General features: G+C 41.1%; 1 protein-coding gene across 1 annotated transcript in view; it reads right to left on the bottom strand.

Moving 5' to 3' along the window:
* Positions 1 to 82: 82 nt before the first annotated feature.
* sacm1la (SAC1 like phosphatidylinositide phosphatase a) overlaps positions 83 to 18,254 on the bottom strand; it is a 57,930-nt gene continuing 39,758 nt past the window's right edge. The window contains exons 13-20 of the mRNA XM_070984006.1: positions 9,781 to 9,879; positions 9,562 to 9,700; positions 8,146 to 8,215; positions 7,968 to 8,040; positions 7,738 to 7,831; positions 6,625 to 6,717; positions 4,656 to 4,713; positions 83 to 3,078 (exon numbers count right to left, since the gene is read on the bottom strand). Of these exons, the coding sequence (XP_070840107.1) occupies positions 2,942 to 3,078; positions 4,656 to 4,713; positions 6,625 to 6,717; positions 7,738 to 7,831; positions 7,968 to 8,040; positions 8,146 to 8,215; positions 9,562 to 9,700; positions 9,781 to 9,879 (763 nt within the window). The 3' untranslated portion in view covers positions 83 to 2,941. The remainder of the gene's footprint in view (positions 3,079 to 4,655; positions 4,714 to 6,624; positions 6,718 to 7,737; positions 7,832 to 7,967; positions 8,041 to 8,145; positions 8,216 to 9,561; positions 9,701 to 9,780; positions 9,880 to 18,254) is intronic.

Genomic DNA, 18,254 nt, shown 5'->3' with positions numbered 1-18,254 from the left:
AAAACTACACAGCTTGTATGTGAAACCATACACAAAACAAGAAAAGATGGTGGACAACTTCCCGAAAAATACAGCACATCTTAAGTCAACATTAGAGGAAGGTTTCAAAACCCAATCAGATCTTTATTGATTATATGAAAGGTTCACATGTCAGTGCCCTCTCCACTGAGGAACAGGAGGATTTGGACTCATTCTCTTCTAGCAACACAAACCCCAAACCTCTGTGAGGAAGTAGGAAAATGAACCATACTAAAAACATTAATGAACAGGTGCACAGAGGGCAATGGAAGCTTCTGTGGTTACTGATGCACTTTCAGATCTGGGATCCCAATTTAATGACTAAATAATCATCTTGAGAAAAAGAGTTTTGCCCATAACATAATTATCATGAATTCTCAAGATACAGTGACACACTATATTTCAGTGGTGATCTCTAAGTTTTTCTAAACTGCCATAACAAGAAACTGAATGAATTATCTTGTAATACAAAGAAATCAAATGGTGGTCATAATGGTAATGTTATGTGTAAATGTTCTTTTTACCTGTTCTGGTACACCTTGTCCATTCAAAAAATGAGAGGAATGATTAATGATGAAACCCACGTAACATACCATGATAAAACAGCCTGTTAACACAACATTATGAGACAGTCCTGATGACCACAAAACTACGTCTGGTATCTCCATATATCACTAGAATTAAAGCCACACTGTGTAGAATATAAAATGTTCTAACTGTGGCTTGCCACCAAGGCGTAGTATCAAAAATAAAAGTATGACAGTGTGGCAAACAGCAATGCAAGCTGCCATGCATCAACCCAGGGACAGTGAGATAAACAGGCTTACACAGAGACAATTTGAGTCAGAACTGGTGCAGTCTAATTTCTGTTTGACAAACGAATTATCCTGATTCCAGGCCTCTGAATAGCCATTCATCTCCAGTTCGTTAAGAAATTCAAATTAGTCTGGTGTTGTGGGTGATAAAACAATCAACTAACACTGCTACTGAAGATGGAAGGAGCCGCCAAATTTTCCGAAGAAATCTAATTTTCAGTTAACTCCATCGCTGTGTTAGTCGTGTCTGGAAGCAATTAAGCTTTTTCATGATGATCAAAAAAAAATGCAGACTTATGTCCGTGAAGGTGACTTACAGACATAGCGGAGTTGATCTCTTCCACCTGCATCAACAATGTTCTAGCAACTTTTCCGTTACCATTTTTCATGGATGTAGCAAAGTAGCTAACTGAAGATGTAGTCAGACAACTTCCTCATTCTTAAACTTGCCTACAAAGCTCTACATAGACCAAATGTTTCTTCACAGATTAAAAAAAAAAAAAAAAAAAAAATCAAAATCGAAAATGAGAACCTCACCAGGCCTGAGTCGCTGAACAAAATGAAGACATGGTACATATGGTATATGGTCTCAATGCTCAATGCAGGGGTCTGGAACCAGGCTAAAAAAACTAGCAACAACAGACACTCAGATTGGACAGATTACTAACATTCAATACAAAGGGATATATCATTTCATCGTTCTCCAAAGTGCATAATTAGCAGATACTCTTTGAAGTTATCTTGATAGGAAGACATACTGCAGTTACAATTACATACACATTTGCCAAATATTTATGTTTGATACATAAGTTTGTAAGGCTTGTTACATTCAAAACTCATGTAAATACTGTTGAGTTGTCTGTTCATCAGTCAGATGCATCACAAATGCTTCAATATTTGCATGTTTAAGTGCCTCATCTTTGAGTGTGACAGTTGAGGTTAACTGACATTAGTAACTCTTTTGGGATGAATACAATTATGTTAAGCAATCAACATTTTTATATCAACAATGAAACAAATGACTGTGTAAGGTGACAAGGGTAATTCTGACAAACCCACAGTGAATTATCACCAATGCTTAACCACTATAAAGCTTTTTAGCTTCATTCAGCTCTGCAATTAAAAAAACCTATGATAACCCCTTATGCACTACCTGCTCAACACCAAATGAACAAAGTTGGTGACTGTTGCTAACATGTTTGCTTTAAGCAGTGACAAATAAGATACTGTTTTTTCAGTTTGTTGTGTTGCCAGCAAGTGGTCAAAAGAAACAAAACAATTAATGCAGCTTTAAAGCTTCAGAACACCCATTATCCACCCACACTGATGTTTTAACATTTGTTGCTTTTTTAGACCTCTTAAGACTGTGGACATGTACCACCTAGAACTTGACATTTCCCTCACTGTTCTGTTGGTTTTGCTGTACTTTAGAGTGGGACATCTTACAACCTTTATCATCTTGAGTTTGGTGACATCAAATAATTTCCAGTGCAGCTCCATCCAGCTGCAACCTGACTGGAGGTCTAATCAGATAGATTAATAGAAAACCTTGAAAGAAAAGTTATGTAATGAAGCTCAGGAAAAAAAAATCTTGCTATAACATTGTTAAAGATTCAAAAGTGTTAAAGATGGTAAGCCAACGAGACAATGAGCAATAGTGTAGAAATTATATTTTTGATGGATACTACAGACCACTGAAACTGTGACACATGCCATCACAGACCCTCTGTAACTGACAGCATAACCCCAACAAAACCAACAAACCAGCAAAAACAATCACAATAAAGAAATGTAGGAAATTTAATGTAAACCATGTGAAGGGGCGTGTGCAGTACAACAGAAGAAAAAAGACAGATACACAGTGTTTTACACGGCAGCACAGAGGCAACAAATCAGACTAGAGTCCAGACCTGGAGAAGAAGTCAGTGAAGATGACGAGGTATGAGCCTGCTGGCTCAGCTACTTCTCGCACGCACGCACGCACGCACGCACGCACGCACGCACGCACGCACGCACGCACGCACGCACGCACGCACGCACGCACGCACGCACACACACACACACACACACACACACACACACACACACACACACACACACACTCTCTCTCAGTCCATCTTCTCCTTGTGAACCAGTTTGGGGGCATCCACAAAGTCTTGGCCATTGAACAGGATGATAGTGGCTGTGATTGCACTTGCAGCCCCCCAGAACATCACATAAGCCAGGGTCTCTGTCCATGTGTCGCCTGGAAGACAAATAGCAGTCATTCTTCAGCTAAAGGCCTGTCTATACAGGAAATGCTTTAGCCATGGTTTTGTGATGATGTTGGCAGCAGGGTCTGTGTCACGGGGTGTTGGAATATGTAGCAGCGACCTCTACAGCACAGTTTAAGTGTGTAAGAGTAACTATACATTTATTAGAGCCGCGACAGACAAAACGCTGGAAAGGCGAGAAAATAAGTGACTGCAGGAAATGCAGTAAAATTTGATATAAAGTGTGTTTTGTACATTAGTAATTAATTTTACACATAATTTTACATTTACACTCTTAAAAGAGCTGGAATTCCCATCACTACTAGTCAGGTATCATTAGCCTTTTACTGACTCATAAATGATGATGGTTAGGTAAAAAATTGTGTCCACACTTGTAATCAAATGTGACGTGAGTGTAAATTATCTAACGTTAATGTTTTATGTAATCGTATAAGACAAGTAACATTAGACAGGGAAGAGCAGTGGAGCAAAGTGAAGGAGAGCAGAGTACAGCAGGGGGAGAGCCAAGTGAAGGAGCAGGAGAGCAAAGTGATGGTGCACAAGAGAGAGAGATGACAGCAGAGGAGAAAAAGCTAAAGGGAAGCACAGGCTATCAGGCTGGGACCCTAAATGGGTTGAAAAAAATAGCCGGTTCCACTCAGGACTCTACCACACTGATAATGGTGAGCGTTGATGAACCTTTTTTTCCTTTCTTATTTTTTTGCATAATATGCATGTCAATATTTCTGTTAAATAAATAAAAAATAAAATAATAAATATGTGATAAATAAGTGTATTTCCATTGTAAGACCATTGATCAATAATGGCACTTTACTACTATAGGAATGTTCTGCCGCTTAAGTTGGCAGCATAAGCATTTTTTATTTTTACATTCAGCCTTTAAAAAGCAATTTTCAACTGGCCATTCAATAAACAGGTTGTAAAAGTAAAATCTGCAGTCAAGTGCCCCCACTGCTGAAAAAAAAACCTAGAGGAAACACTGTTCTCTTTTGGAGGACCTTCGCCATTTTAATGCCAGGGCTCGCCTCCCCATGTGCAAATGTTAGACCAAAACAAGTTACTATTACAAGATACTACAAGATATTATTTTGCCTGGGCACCGTCGCTGCATTCAGCACTTTTAATTTTTCAAAAAGATTAATGGCCTTTTACCTCTATTCAATAGTGCAGCTGGAGAGAAACGGGAAAGGGGGGGGGGGGGGGGGGGGGAGTCGGATGACATGCAGCAAAGGGCCCCTGGTTGGAATCAACTCCTTAAGGCCTTTGCACTACCCAAGATGACTGTGATTGGTTTAAAGAAATAGAAACAAGCAAGAGCATTTTTTTACCCTAAACCAGAATGATAGCCCCAGCACTGTGGAGATACAGTAGGTCTGGCTGTGGGAGACTACCCACAACCCTACGCTCCAATTTCCCCTGAATTCAAATTTGTCATTGAATGAATATCCTGTAGCTTTGGATTCATTTTTCACAGACTAAGATGTTCAGCAGTGCGACCATATTACGACTAGAGAAATGACTGTAGAGTGATGAGCCAAGAAGAACTTACCAGCCATTAGAAGACAGACGATGCACATGGAAAATGCCACCAGCATAATGATTGGCAGCTGCAAAAACAAATAAATTAATTAATTAAAAAAAAAAAAAAGATTCAAAGGATTACACTAAGGCCTGGTTCACATGCACATTTGTATTTTTTAAGAGAAGGGTTTTCCTCTGTTCTAAAAAATTCTTGTCTGCACAATTACTGAAAAAAAAAAAAAAAAAATCTCTGTCCATGTGAAAATGCACAAGCACAACTGAAGTGCTATAAAGAACACTTCAAACCAAATGCAGCAACATAACCTGAACCCAAAAGCCATGTTGGTCAAGAATCCTGAAAAAAGCTATTACCACTATTACCTGCAAATAAAGGTCTAGCCGGGTCTTATCCTAAACTGGTCGAGGTTGGCAGCAGGGTCTATGTTGTGGATTATGTGTTGGAATATGTACCAGTGACATGTGTGTGTAAACATGTCCTGTTAACAAGGTTAGCACCAGCACTATTGTACGCCACTACAACATGGCCGAAGTGGTGCATGTGAACAAAGGTGATAACGGTGCACACTATGATGTCCCAAGCCAACTGTTTTCCCTCTCTACATGTTAAACACTGCATAGAAAGTATCTGAATATCTTCACCTTGGAAGGAGTGTTCCAAAAGGTCAGTTTTCAGATACCTAAAACTACATTTGTGTGTGGACAAAAGGCCAAACCACACAGAAAAAGCTATGTTTTAAAAAAAAATAGGCCTAACTGTTGTAACCAGTATGTGCTACCACTAAAAGGGTAACTGTTGAGATTGGACCAGATTCAGAAGGTTTTAGGAACGACGCAACTGCAGGTTTTAACGGCATATATTGCAAAATCTGAACAGATTAATAGCAGTTCAACAGGTAAGTTCAAAGACAAGTGTATATTGTCTTTATATTCCACAGGTTCACTTAGAAAATAACAAACAAAAAAAATAAAAATAAACTGTGCGCACATAAAAAAAATTAAAGACAGACACGGGTCTATTGTTCACTGTTTATTAAGAGTCACAGTTCGCAGTCCAACTCCAGTGTGGGACCGGTACGAAGAAAGGTAGGTATGGTCTCTGTATGTGTGTGTTCAGTACAATTTTACAGGTGGCGCTTGTAACAGTCAGAGTCTGCAGCATCATTATTGTAACACTGAATAGCGCCGCATGGTGGTGGTGCCTCCTTTTGTTGCACATGTAGAACCGTTTTAGTTGTTCGCTGATGTCTCACGCCCTACGGACACTCTCGAAGAGGAAACTCCATAATGAAGACCCGGTAATGAGCTGGTGCTGGTCGTGTCGCCTACGCTTTACCAACATGTATGTTTAGTGAGCGAAGCACCGTGGAGACCTGGCGTCGTATGGTCGAAATTCCATATTGTGAAAATAAAATGGTTGAGTAAAAATCCCAACTTCACCGCCTGTCGACTCTGAGTTAGCCTACCACCCAGAGCCTACGCTAACTGTTCATCCTGTTAGCCTCTCCGCCTGCACCTACACTCATTACACACTCTCTGCCTCTTTTATCCACGCACTTTCGAAAAAATTGCTCTCATCAAGGGATCAGCCAAGTCTGGCTCTCTGCAGCTTTCGCGGCGCTAGTGTGACCAATCAGTGGATGGCCAGAAGGTGGGTTTAAGCCCATGATTGGCTGAAATGGAAGTGATCTTCATATTTATTGGCTGTTTGCCAACTTGTCAACCAAACGCTCTCGTTTTTGTTTTTTCAATTTTATAAACCTTTACAGTTGAACATACTAACTTGTGCCTTTTATTAAGACTGTACTTATTCAAATGAAATAATATGAATTGAATGAAATGATATTTATTTAAGAACGTAAATACAGAGATGTATTTATTTATCCATCTTTTTTTTTTTGTTGCTTATTTAACCCTCTGGGCTACATTGTCACTTTCATTGCAGATACTGGTAACAGAGAAAATACTGATATACTGACTGTGAGGAACTTCCAGTCCTTTTGCACACGAAGAGGAGTTGGTCCATCTGACTCATCGACAGCAAAGTTCCCCAGAAACAAGTCAATGGAATCCTGAAACCAGAAAAACTACACTGACGCCTGGACTCTACATTTTTCATCATATACACTTTTCCAAAATCATATTCATTTTCTTACTGGGGTTCACTTGATGAGCAGTTTCATTGAAATGTAAAATATGAAAGGTTAAATGGCTAAAGCTTCCTATGTGTGTCTAGGAGCTTATAATGTGACAAGCAGTGGATAGACAACTTGAATAGTTTACCACAGTCTTGTTAAGACAGTCTGCTGTAGAAAGGATAGGTAGTCACTAAATAATTATGTGCAGTTACTATAAGCATTTTTATTAAAACTGTTAATATGCAACAGGCAGCCTCCACAGGAGAAAAATTACACCTAAGTGGAAGCGCCAGAAACTGCAGTTCCTGGAATGGCCATTTGAGGCTGGCTTCAGAAGAGAGTCAATCCCCAGATTAAAATGTCAAACTTTACAGCAGAAATAAACATGTTAACAGTCTGGGACAAAAAAAGGTTTTGGGAACTGTAGCTGATTTTCCTGTTAATGACAACTGTGCAGGGTGTTAACTGTTGTGCAATTCACTCATTTGAATTAGACTAAGGCCTAAAGTTCTGCATAATTGAGGGTGTGGCTGCTTTGAGTGACAGCTACTCGCTAGGTTTCAGAAACCAGGTTTCATTCCTTGAGGCCTGCCTCGCTTATTTTCGTTCTCACCCTCTTTGCCTATTTTTGGATTAGCAAGAAGTTAGTTTGACTGAGGCACTGGCAAGATGGCGTGGGCTGGAGCCACTGTCACTGAGCATCATAATGGGTCCTTAGAAACCTATGGGTGACATCACCGTGACTATGTCCATTGTTTTTTTGCAGTTTATGCTGATTATCTTATTTTATTTCTTCACTGCCAATATCAAAGATGCTTTCTATTTAGTCTACAGCAGATTTCTCAAAGCAGTGTAAGATTGGGCATTAATACTGAAACACTTGGTTTTTCTGGTACTATACCAAGTTGTTCAGTGGTGGTGTGTCTAAAACAAATCATGTCATAGACGTCATACCTGTCTGAATCCATCAGAGAAGTTGTTTTTGTAGTAGCGGATCATGGAGTTCCAACCATCCATCAACAGCCCCCACCTGGTCCTTTTCCCCGTCCTATTGGACGGGAAAAAAATTAACATTGATTAAACAACAGCTATAGTAACAATAATACTGTAGGGGTACTCCAAAAAAACACAAAAAACGTGTTAGTCAACTGACGTGTGTCAACAGGGTGTTACAGTGCTTGTACCTTGTGAAGTCTGTTTTCAAGGCTCCGGTTCCTGCATACTGTACAGCACATGCATTGGCATTGTCAGCCCATGCTGGTTAGAGATCACATATAGAGGACAGTGAGGGCACATTCTAAGGCTACAGTTTCTACCAATGACACAACACATGCTCACAGTCGAGAATAAAGAAGTCAATACCATTCTTGTAGATCTTTTCAAACTCAGCCTGCTCCTCAATCCTCTGACCCACATTCAGAACCCCCATCCTCTGTGGACACAGGCACAAAACATACCATATACTGGTTAGTTCAATTGAAGTCTATCAATGTAAGCAGGATTTGAAATACCTTAACCTTTTATCTTTGCAAAATAAACAACCAAATCAATGACAAATGTGATTTTTTTTCCCAAAGCTGGCTGAAAACACACATTTAAAGGGAGATATCATCATTCAAAATTGACACAGTTCACCTATTTGCGATCATTTTCTTTGATCAGTATCTTTGAAACATTAAGAATTTTGCCAAAATATGGCTAAAAAGTTTATCATCCATTATCTATACCGCCTATCCCTTTCGGGGTTGCGGGGGGCTGGAGCCTATCCCAGCTACAATGGGCGAGAGGCGGGGTACACCCTGAACCGGTCGCCAGCCGATTGCAGGGCCACATGCAAGGACAAACAAACACACACCTACGGACAATTTAGAGTCATCAATTAACCTAATGAGCATGTTTTTGGTCTGTGGGAGGAAGCCGGAGTACCCGGAGAGAACCCACGCATGCACGGGAAGAACATGCAAACTTCACACAGAAGGGCCCCGCCTGACCCGGGGATCGAACCGGCAACCTTCTTGCTGTGAGGTACGTGCACTACCTGCTGCGCCACCGTGCAGCCCCAAGTTTATCATTAACATTGTAAAGAATCATATGAAAAATCAGTCACAACTAATTCACTTCACAGTAATACAGCAGAGTATGTTTTTGAAGTTTCAAAGTTTTAAATTTTAGATTCTGAGATTTAGTTTTATGCTAAGTTCAAGAGTGTCACTCTGTTCATTAATGAAGAAATGAAAGCTATCAAGTGGACTTTAAGTTAGCTTTTTTTTTTTCCCCAAATAGTCAAACTACTATTTCCAAGGCCAAGAATGAGCTCGCTGAATGGCTTGTGAGCTCACATGCAAATATATCCATCTACATGGCAACTGAGCAAAGTCTCTACTCTGGAGACAAATAGTACATGGACCTTAGCTGGGATTGTTTGATCAAAAAAGATTCTAACACTATACATATGGGTCAGTACATCCTCCCATATTACCATATCAAGTGACATATTTGCACTGTTCATTCATTGTTATTGAATTTCTGCTACAAAAATTTATTAAATGTGCCAACACTGGCAATAAAAAAAATCCCCTCTCTGATTTCCAAAATGTTACAGAAATTCAATACCCAGTAGGAACCCTAATGTTGGGCAAAATGATAAAAAAGACTAGAGGTCTGAAGCCCAAGAGCATCTCCGAGGGGATGTAATTACCAATAAACCCTACATTGTGCAAGTTTTTAATCACAATTTTGCTATTCTAAGAGGCTTAGAAGTAGTGGGATTGAAAAGACCTGCAGCTGAGACTGTAGGGAGCGCCGGGCCAGGAGGCTCTGGATGACGTTAGTCCTGTCCAGGCAGTCCATGCAGTTACTGCGGAAAACTCCGTTCTGCTGGGCCATTGTCTTCTCCTCTGAATTCACCATGAAGTAACTATACACAGAGAAAAGTCTGAATACTCCTTCTCTGTACACAACTATATATTAGCCCAGAATAGCTGCTGTTTAAGGTACCTGTATTCATCTTGTGTCTCAGTGACGGTATCCACCAAGATCTGGAGACGGTCCCATCTCATGTGGCTGCACTCTTTGTGGAAGTCGAAGGCAATGTAACTGAGGACAGATTAGAATGTCACAGAGCGGAAGCCCTATAGTCCAACTAACAGGAGATGTTTTGATCAAGTCTTCCGATCAGTGGGCCATTCTCTGAAACTAACACAAAGTATCCTCTAGAAGTTTAAATAAGTTTATCTCCACCATTGAACATTCCACTATTTGTTAAATGTATACACATCTGTGCTGAGAGGAAAATCTCCACTCTGCCTGCCTGCCTATCACTCCACTGTCAGTCTACTCCAACAGACACATGCAACATTAAAAAACTGACTGGACCAACACAGCATCTTCTACCACTAATACAAATAATACTGTCAAAATAAGAAAGTGCCGCTTCTAAACTAAAATCAGGGGTAGGGGAGAAATCTGCAGGGATGGAAGGAGAACTTGAATATTTTATTCAATTACCTGTGTCAAAATTTACTTTAAAAAGTATGTCAGTTAACACCACAAAGGCCTTATATGCAAACCAACAATATATTCATTTTCTACAGTAGCACTTTACAGTTTGTGAGTATAATTGATAATCAATTATACAACCACCTTCCTCAGCAGAGAATTATCCATTTTAATTAATTAAATGTATCATGTAATGTATAATTTTATTTCATTCATCAATTAACTACAATTAACCAGAAAAGAGGACAAAACTCAGACAATTAAAAAAATGACCAACAATAAATAGGATGAGCTATGGCCATGACAGAGGGTGCAATAAGCATTATTAGGCTACAGAAATTAAATAACCTGCCACTTCCTATGGAATCAACAGTAGAATAAACATCACTAAGGCAGACAACACAGAATGTACATATAAACAAAAAACATAATAACTCCACAGTGGCTGCATCGCAAAACACATTTATTACAAAAAGTGAGCTGCACAATGTGTAGTGCACACATACGCATACTCAGACACACACACACACACACACACACACACACACACACACACACACACACACACACACACACACACACACACACACACACACACACACACACACACACACACTATCATGTTTCTATCATTTTTGGGGACATTACATAGACTTTCATTCATTTCCTGGGGACTTCCCTTAACCATTGCCACTACTTCACTAACCCTAACCTTAACCTACACACGTGGACAAAATTGTTGGTACCCTTCGGTTAATGAAAGAAAAACTCACAATGGTCACAGAAATAACTTGGATCTGACAAAAATAATAATAAATAAAAATTCTATGAAATTTAACCAATGAAAGTCAGACATTGCTTTTCAACCATGCTTCAACAGAATTATTTTAAAAAAATAAACTCATGAAACAGGCCTGGACAAAAATGATGGTACCCTTAGAAAAGACTGAAAATAATGTGACCAAAGGGACATGTTAATCCAAGGTGTGCCCACTAATTAGCATCACAGGTGTCTACAATCTTGTAATCAGTCAGTGGGCCTATATATAGGGCTACAGGTAGTCACTGTGCTGTTTGGTGACATCATGTGTTCCACACTAAACCTGGACCAGAGGAAGCAAAGGAAAGAGTTGTCTCAGGAGATTAGAAAGAAAATTATAGACAAGCATGTTAAAGGTAAAGGCTATAAGACCATCTCCAAGCAGCTTGATGTCCCTGTGACTACAGTTGCACATATTATTCAGAAATTTAAGATCCATGGGACTGTAGCCAACCTCCCTGGATGTGGCCGCAGGAGGAAAATTGATGACAAATCAAAGAGACGGATAATATGAATGGTAACAAAAGAGCCCAGAAAAACTTCTAAAGAGATTAAAGGTGAACTTCAAGCTCAAGGAACATCAGTGTCAGATCGCACCATCCGTCGTTTGAGCCAAAGTGGACTTAATGGGAGACGACCAAGGAGAACACCATTGTTGAAAACAAATCATAAAAAAGCCAGACTGGACTTTGACAAACTACATGTTGACAAGCCACAAAGCTTCTGGGAGAATGTCCTATGGACAGATGAGACAAAAATGGAACTTTTTGCCAAGGCACATCAGCTCTATGTTTGCAGACAGAAAAATGATGCATATCAAGAAAAGAACACTGTCCCTACTGTGAAAAATGGAGGAGGCTCTGTTATGTTCTGGGGCTGCTTTGCTGCATCTGGCACAGGGTGTCTTGAATCTGTGCAGGGTACAATGAAATCTCAAGACTATCAAGGGATTCTAGAGAGAAATGTGCTGCCCAGTGTCAGAAAGCTTGGTCTCAGTCGCAGGTTATGGGTCTTGCAACAGGACAATGACCCAAAACACACAGCTAAAAACACCCAAGAATGGCTAAGAGGAAAACATTGGACTATTCTAAAGTGGCCTTCTATGAGCCCTGACCTAAATCCTATTGAGCATCTTTGGAAGGAGCTGAAACATGCTGTCTGGAAAAGGCACCCTTCAAACCTGAGACAAATGGAGTAGTTTGCTCATGAGGAGTGGGCCAAAATACCTGCTGAGAGGTGCAGATGTCTCATTGACAGTTACAGGAATCGTTTTATTGCAGTGATTGCCTCAAAAGGTTATGCAACAAAATATTAAGTTAAGGGTACCATCATTTTTGTCCAGGCCTGTTTCATGAGTTTATTTTTTTAAATAATTCTGTTGAAGCATGGTTGAAAAGTAATGTCTGACTTTCATTGGTTAAATTTCATAGAATTTTTATTTATTATTACTTTTGTCAGATTCAAGTTATTTCTATGACCATTGTGAGTTTTTCTTTCATTAACCGAAGGGTACCAACAATTTTGTCCACGTGTGTAAATCTAACTTTGTAAATCTAACTTTACCCTTACCTTAACCCAAGTCTACACCCTAAAATGTAATGATTTACAGTGCTTAAGAAATTTATTAGAAAACCTGTCATAAAAATGAGAAAACATGAATATTTTAGAAATCTTTCAAAAACTTGTTTGAAACTAAAAACGTTATTGTTATTTATTTGGAAAATAACAAACTGAAATGACGAAATAGTCCTTTTTCACAACATAATAACCAAAAAACTTGATAACAGCTTGCATTCTTGCTAGTATTGTTTTCAGAATCAGAAATCAGAATCAGAAAAGCCTTTATTGCCAAGTACAATTTTACACATACGAGGAATTTGCTTTGGTGAAGTTGGTGCATTTTTTTTACATCTAGTAAAAAAAAATAACCTATTAAAGTCATAAAAAATGTAACAACATAAATATTTATACACAGGTCTTTCCTTTTTTTTTGGAAACAGTCTGTTTTTTCAGAAAGAAGTCCAAGCTGAGCGTTAATGTAACGCATAGAGTTGAGTGCCTCAAAGAGTTTGTGTCTGGGGTGAGAGGGATCAGCCACAATCTTTCCTGCACGCCTCAGGGTCCTGGAGGCGTACAGGTCCTGAAGAGACGGGAGATTGCATGACACGCTGCAGTCTGCCCTTGTCCTTGGCGGTGGTAGCAGCATACTAGATGGTGATGGAGGAGGTGAGAATGGACTCAATGATGGCTGTGTGGAAGTGCACCATCATTGTCTTTGGCAGATTGAATTTCTTCAGCTGTCGTAGGAAGTAAATCCTCTGCTGTGCCTTCTTGATGAGGGAGCTGATGTTCAGCTCCCACTTGAGGTCCTGGGAGATGATAGTTCCCAGGAAGCGGAAAGACTCCACAGTGTCAACAGTGGAGTCACAGATGGTGATGGGGGCAGGTGAGGCTGAGTTCTTCCTGTAGTCCATAACCATCTCCACTGTCTTTAGAGCGTTGACCTCTAGGTTGTTCTGTTTACACCAGGTCACCAGATGGTCAACTTCCCACCTGTAGGCGGACTCGTCGCCATCAGAGATGAGTCCGATAAGGGTGGTGTCGTCCGCAAACTTCAGGAGCTTAACAGACTGGTGACTGGAGGTGCAGCTGTTGTGTACAGGGAGAAGAGCAGAGGAGAAAGAATGAGGCCCCGGGGGGATCCGGTGTTGAGGGTCTTTGCATCAGAGATGTGTTTCTCAGCTTCATGCACTGTTTCCTGTCAGACAGGAAGTCTGTAATCCACCTGCAGGTGGAGTCAGGCACGCTCAGCAGGGAGAGCTCCTCCTGAAGCAAAGTTGGGATGATGGTGTTACAAGCAGAGCTGAAATCCACAAACAGGATCCTAGCATAGGTTCCTACGGAATCCAGGTGCTGGACCTTTAAGGTGGGCATTGGTGGAGGTGACTGGAGCTGGAGTTGTTGGGAGGTGTCGTGGGGGATGGTTGCTGGACTGTCCCTTTGTGTTTCAAAGCGGCAGCAGAACTCGTTTAGGTCGTTGGCTAGGCGTCGATCGTTGATGGAGTGGGGGGCTTTAGGCTTGTAGTTGGTGATCTGTCTGAGCCCTTAGAGTTGTTAGCTGAGAACTGGTGTTGGAGCTTCTCACAGTACAGTCATTTAGCCTCTTTCACCGCCTTGCTAAACTTGTACTTCGACTCTTTGAATGTGTCCTTGTCCCCACTCCTGAAGGCCTCTTCCTTTGCCAACCTTAGCTGTCTGAGTTTGGCTGTGAACCAGGGTTTGTCATTGTTGTAACTCACCCTGGTGCATGATGCGTGACAGCAGTCCTCACAGAAGCTGGTGTAGGACGTCACAGCCTCCGTGTACTCATCCAGACTGTTGGTAGCAGTCCTGAACACATCCCAGTCAGTAGAGTCCAAACACGCCTGGAGATCCTCCACAGCCTCACCGGTCCACTTCCTTGATGTCCTCACTACAGGTTTACAGAGCTTTAATTTCTGCCTGTACGCAGGTGGACCATGACGTGGTCAGAGTGGCCCAGTGCAGCACGGGGGACGGCGTGATAAGCATCCCTGACAGTGGTGTAACAGTGATCCAGAATATTCTCCTCTTTGGTCGGGCATTTAATAAACTGTCTGTATTTAGGGAGTTCGTGGGTGAGATTACCTTTGTTAAAGTCACCAAGGACAATAACTTAAGAGTCCAGGTTGGTCCGCTCCACACGCAGTATTTGGTCTGCACGTTGGTCTGCACGTTGGCCTGCAGCGGGATGTAAACGCCGACCAGAATGAATAAGGCGAACTCATGGGGTGAATAAAAAGGCTTACAGTTAATGATAAAAGATTCCAGGTCAGGAGAACAGTACTGCTGGATCACTGTCACGTCGTTGCACCAACCACTGTTGATGTAGAAACAGATTCCTCACTCTGGTCTGCGAGCATATGCTGTGCGTCCTGCACGTTGGCCTGGAGCGGGATGTAAACGCTGACCAGAATGAATGAAGCGAACTCACGGGTGAATAAAAAGGCTTACAGTTAATAATAAAAGATTCCAGTTCAGGAGAACAGTGCTGCTGAATCACTGTCACGTCGTTGCATCAACTATTGTTGATGTAGAAACAGATTCCTCCACCTTTAGTTTTGCCGGAAAGTTCCGTGTCTCTGTCCGTGCGGAGGAGTTGGAAGCCAGCCAGCTGCAACGCAGAGCCCGGTATTAATGCACAGAGCCACATCTCGATGAAGCACAAAACCGCAGATGAAAAAAAGTCCCTGTTTCTCTTATGTACTTTTCGACAGTCTCTTATGTTATTGAGTTCCAAATAGTTTCTAGCTGTTGCCACAGACTTGCTTTAGATCAGAGATACTCATAGCACGGCTCACGAGCCACATGCAGCTCGTCAAGCTTTAACTGGTGGCTCGCATAGTAGCTTATAGCAATATGGCAACACAGCAAATACATTTTTTTTTCCCAAATCAGCTGCATAAACATACAGTGAACACTGCATAACAAAAAGGCAAACATCTCCATTATACTTCTCCCTTCACCTTAATATTGAAGGTATTAATTAAGGCTTAACGGTGTTTCCTAAAGGGGGCACTGCCAAACCTGGCAACACAGCCCGCTTTTTGCATCGTTTACAACACTGTCACACTTGACCGCAGTGCACGCTAGCTCCGCTAGCCAGTGTGAGATGCAGGCACAAAATGGATCGTTTTTAATAAAAAAAAGGGCAAAGACCAGCACAAAAATCAGACAGACAGACACACAGTGTTGTAACGAACAGTTACAGAGGAAAGCAAACAAAAATCAGCATGAAGACGCCGGAGAGGGGACGAGCAGGCAAACACTGGGTATACCCAGTAAAAAAAAACGAAAGGTACGAAGCATACAAGATGAGCACAGGAAATTTCAAGAAAAGTAAACAGACGAATTCTTTTTTATTCTTCATGACATCAATCCTCTGTGCTTGATATGCAAACAAACCTGCGCCTGTTTCAAACAAAGCAACTTGGAGCACCATTTCAAAACTGCGCATCCAAATTTCAATGAAGGTTATCCCCCTGGCAGTGAACTAAGAGAGAGGAAAATAGCACAGCTCACTGCTTCATGTTGTGAGCATCAAAATCTTATCCACAGGACAAACTCCACTGCAGAGATTTTAACAAATAAAAGGATTACAGTTGTCTGATTCAACAATAATGAGGTGGATGGAAGACATTGGAAAGGACGTTCATGACCAGTTGTTGGCTGACCTTCGCACCGCACCTTGTTTCAGCATCACAGTGGATGAAAGCACAGACGTCACCAATGTTGCTCAGCTGTGCATTTCGGTGAGGTTCCCAAAAAAAACTCTTTTTCGCGAGGAAATGTTGTGCTTACTACCACTCCATGGCCAAACACAAGGTGAGGATATGCTGAATGCACTTTTGGTATTTTTTGAGAAAAATCATCTCAACTTGCAAGTGTGTGTACTGATAGTGCCCCAAGCATGCGAGGCAAAGAGAAGGGTCTTGTTGGCCTCAAGAAAAATAAGAGATGAAATGCCCAATTTCATCAGCTTCCACTGCATCATCCATCAGGAGGCACTGGTATCAAAGCTCAGAAACAATTATTTCCAAAATATGATGCAAAGAGTTGTGCATGTTGTCAATTACATTGTTTCAAGAGCACTAAACCACCGACAGTTCAGACAGTTAATTGAAGACTATGACACAGAGTACAGCGATTTAGTGTTACACAGCGAAGTGAGATGTTGTCTCATGGAAAGGTGCCGGAGCGGTTCCTGAGCCTCCTTTCTTGGACAGCAAGGGGGAAACACCAGCTAGAGTTGAAAGACCCACACTGGATCATACAGCTGACCCCCCTTACTGACATACCCTACCCACCCTAACCTGTCACTTGAACGCTCTGAACTTGCAGCTCCAAGGGAGAGACAAGCTTCCAAGTGACATGCTGAAGGAAGTCAGAGCATTCCAAAACAAAATAACTGCTCTGTGGATATCTGACAGAGAACTCATCCACTTCCCAAAACTCAGAGCAACAACCACAAGTGACCCATTTCTGCAGCAGCACTTCAGTTACAGAGGATTTGGAGGAGCTGAAGGGTGAGTTTGAATCCAGATTCAGTGATGTGACTGAACATAAGGAGATTTTCAATTTTATTGAAAACCCCTTCCATGTGGATGTATCCTCATTCACTCCAACCATCACACAGCTCTGCACTGGTTATCGTGCCGCTCTGGAGAGTGAAATAATACAGATGGAGCGGCCTCGAAATTCCCCTCCAGGCCAGAGGCCATCCAGCTCCCAGCCGGCTCCCAGCCGGCTGCCAGCCAGCTACCAGTCCCCCCCTCCTCTTGGGGGTGTGCCCAGAATCCACTATAAACACGCCTCTTCATTCAATTGCAGGGTGTCACCAGGAGATGGCGTGTCCCTCACAGGAACACATCTCAAGGGCAAAGATTTTTACTCCACTACATTCATCTGCTTTAGTAGGCTTATTTGTACTTAGGCAGTCACAGTTACTCAACTATTTTACGTTGATTATTTAGATCAACTTAGAAAAATATTTCTCGCACAAAGTCTTAAAAAAGTCTTAAATGTGTGTTTCCATCAGCCTGTTTTAATGCATATTTTCGATTTGCAAACAGAAAATTCCTAAGTTTTTCTCTTACAATATACTGTATGAATGTTTTTGTGATTGTTGTGATCAAAAAAAAACAAACTCATGTAAAAAAGTTGTATATAATCACTTCCTATATGACAATAACCATACTTCACATTACAGAAACAGTCGAAAAGATTCAGTTCCCATCTTTAAAAAAAACCAAACAGTTTTAACTTGAGAATGAGAAGTATCAGCTCAAAATTACGATATCATGTGGCGGAGATTTGGCGCAGTTGGTAGAGCCTCCGCCCCATATGTGAAGCTTTCTGCAGTGGCTACGGGTTCGATTCTGTCATTCAGCCTTTTGCTGCATATTATCTTCTTCGAAAAAAAAAAAAAGTTACAAAATCATTCCTGAGTCATAAAAGTGATGTACCTTTACAAAACAGCCTGTGACTCCAAGAATAAACAGGCTCCATCTGTTTACATAGAGTTTGCTTTTGATAATTATCAACAAAAATGATGACCTAATTTTACTTTACATGC

This window comes from Chaetodon trifascialis, chromosome 17 (assembly GCF_039877785.1).
Source record: "Chaetodon trifascialis isolate fChaTrf1 chromosome 17, fChaTrf1.hap1, whole genome shotgun sequence".
Taxonomy (NCBI): Eukaryota; Metazoa; Chordata; class Actinopteri; order Chaetodontiformes; family Chaetodontidae; genus Chaetodon; species Chaetodon trifascialis.
This window is presented reverse-complemented; position numbering and strand designations above follow the sequence as displayed.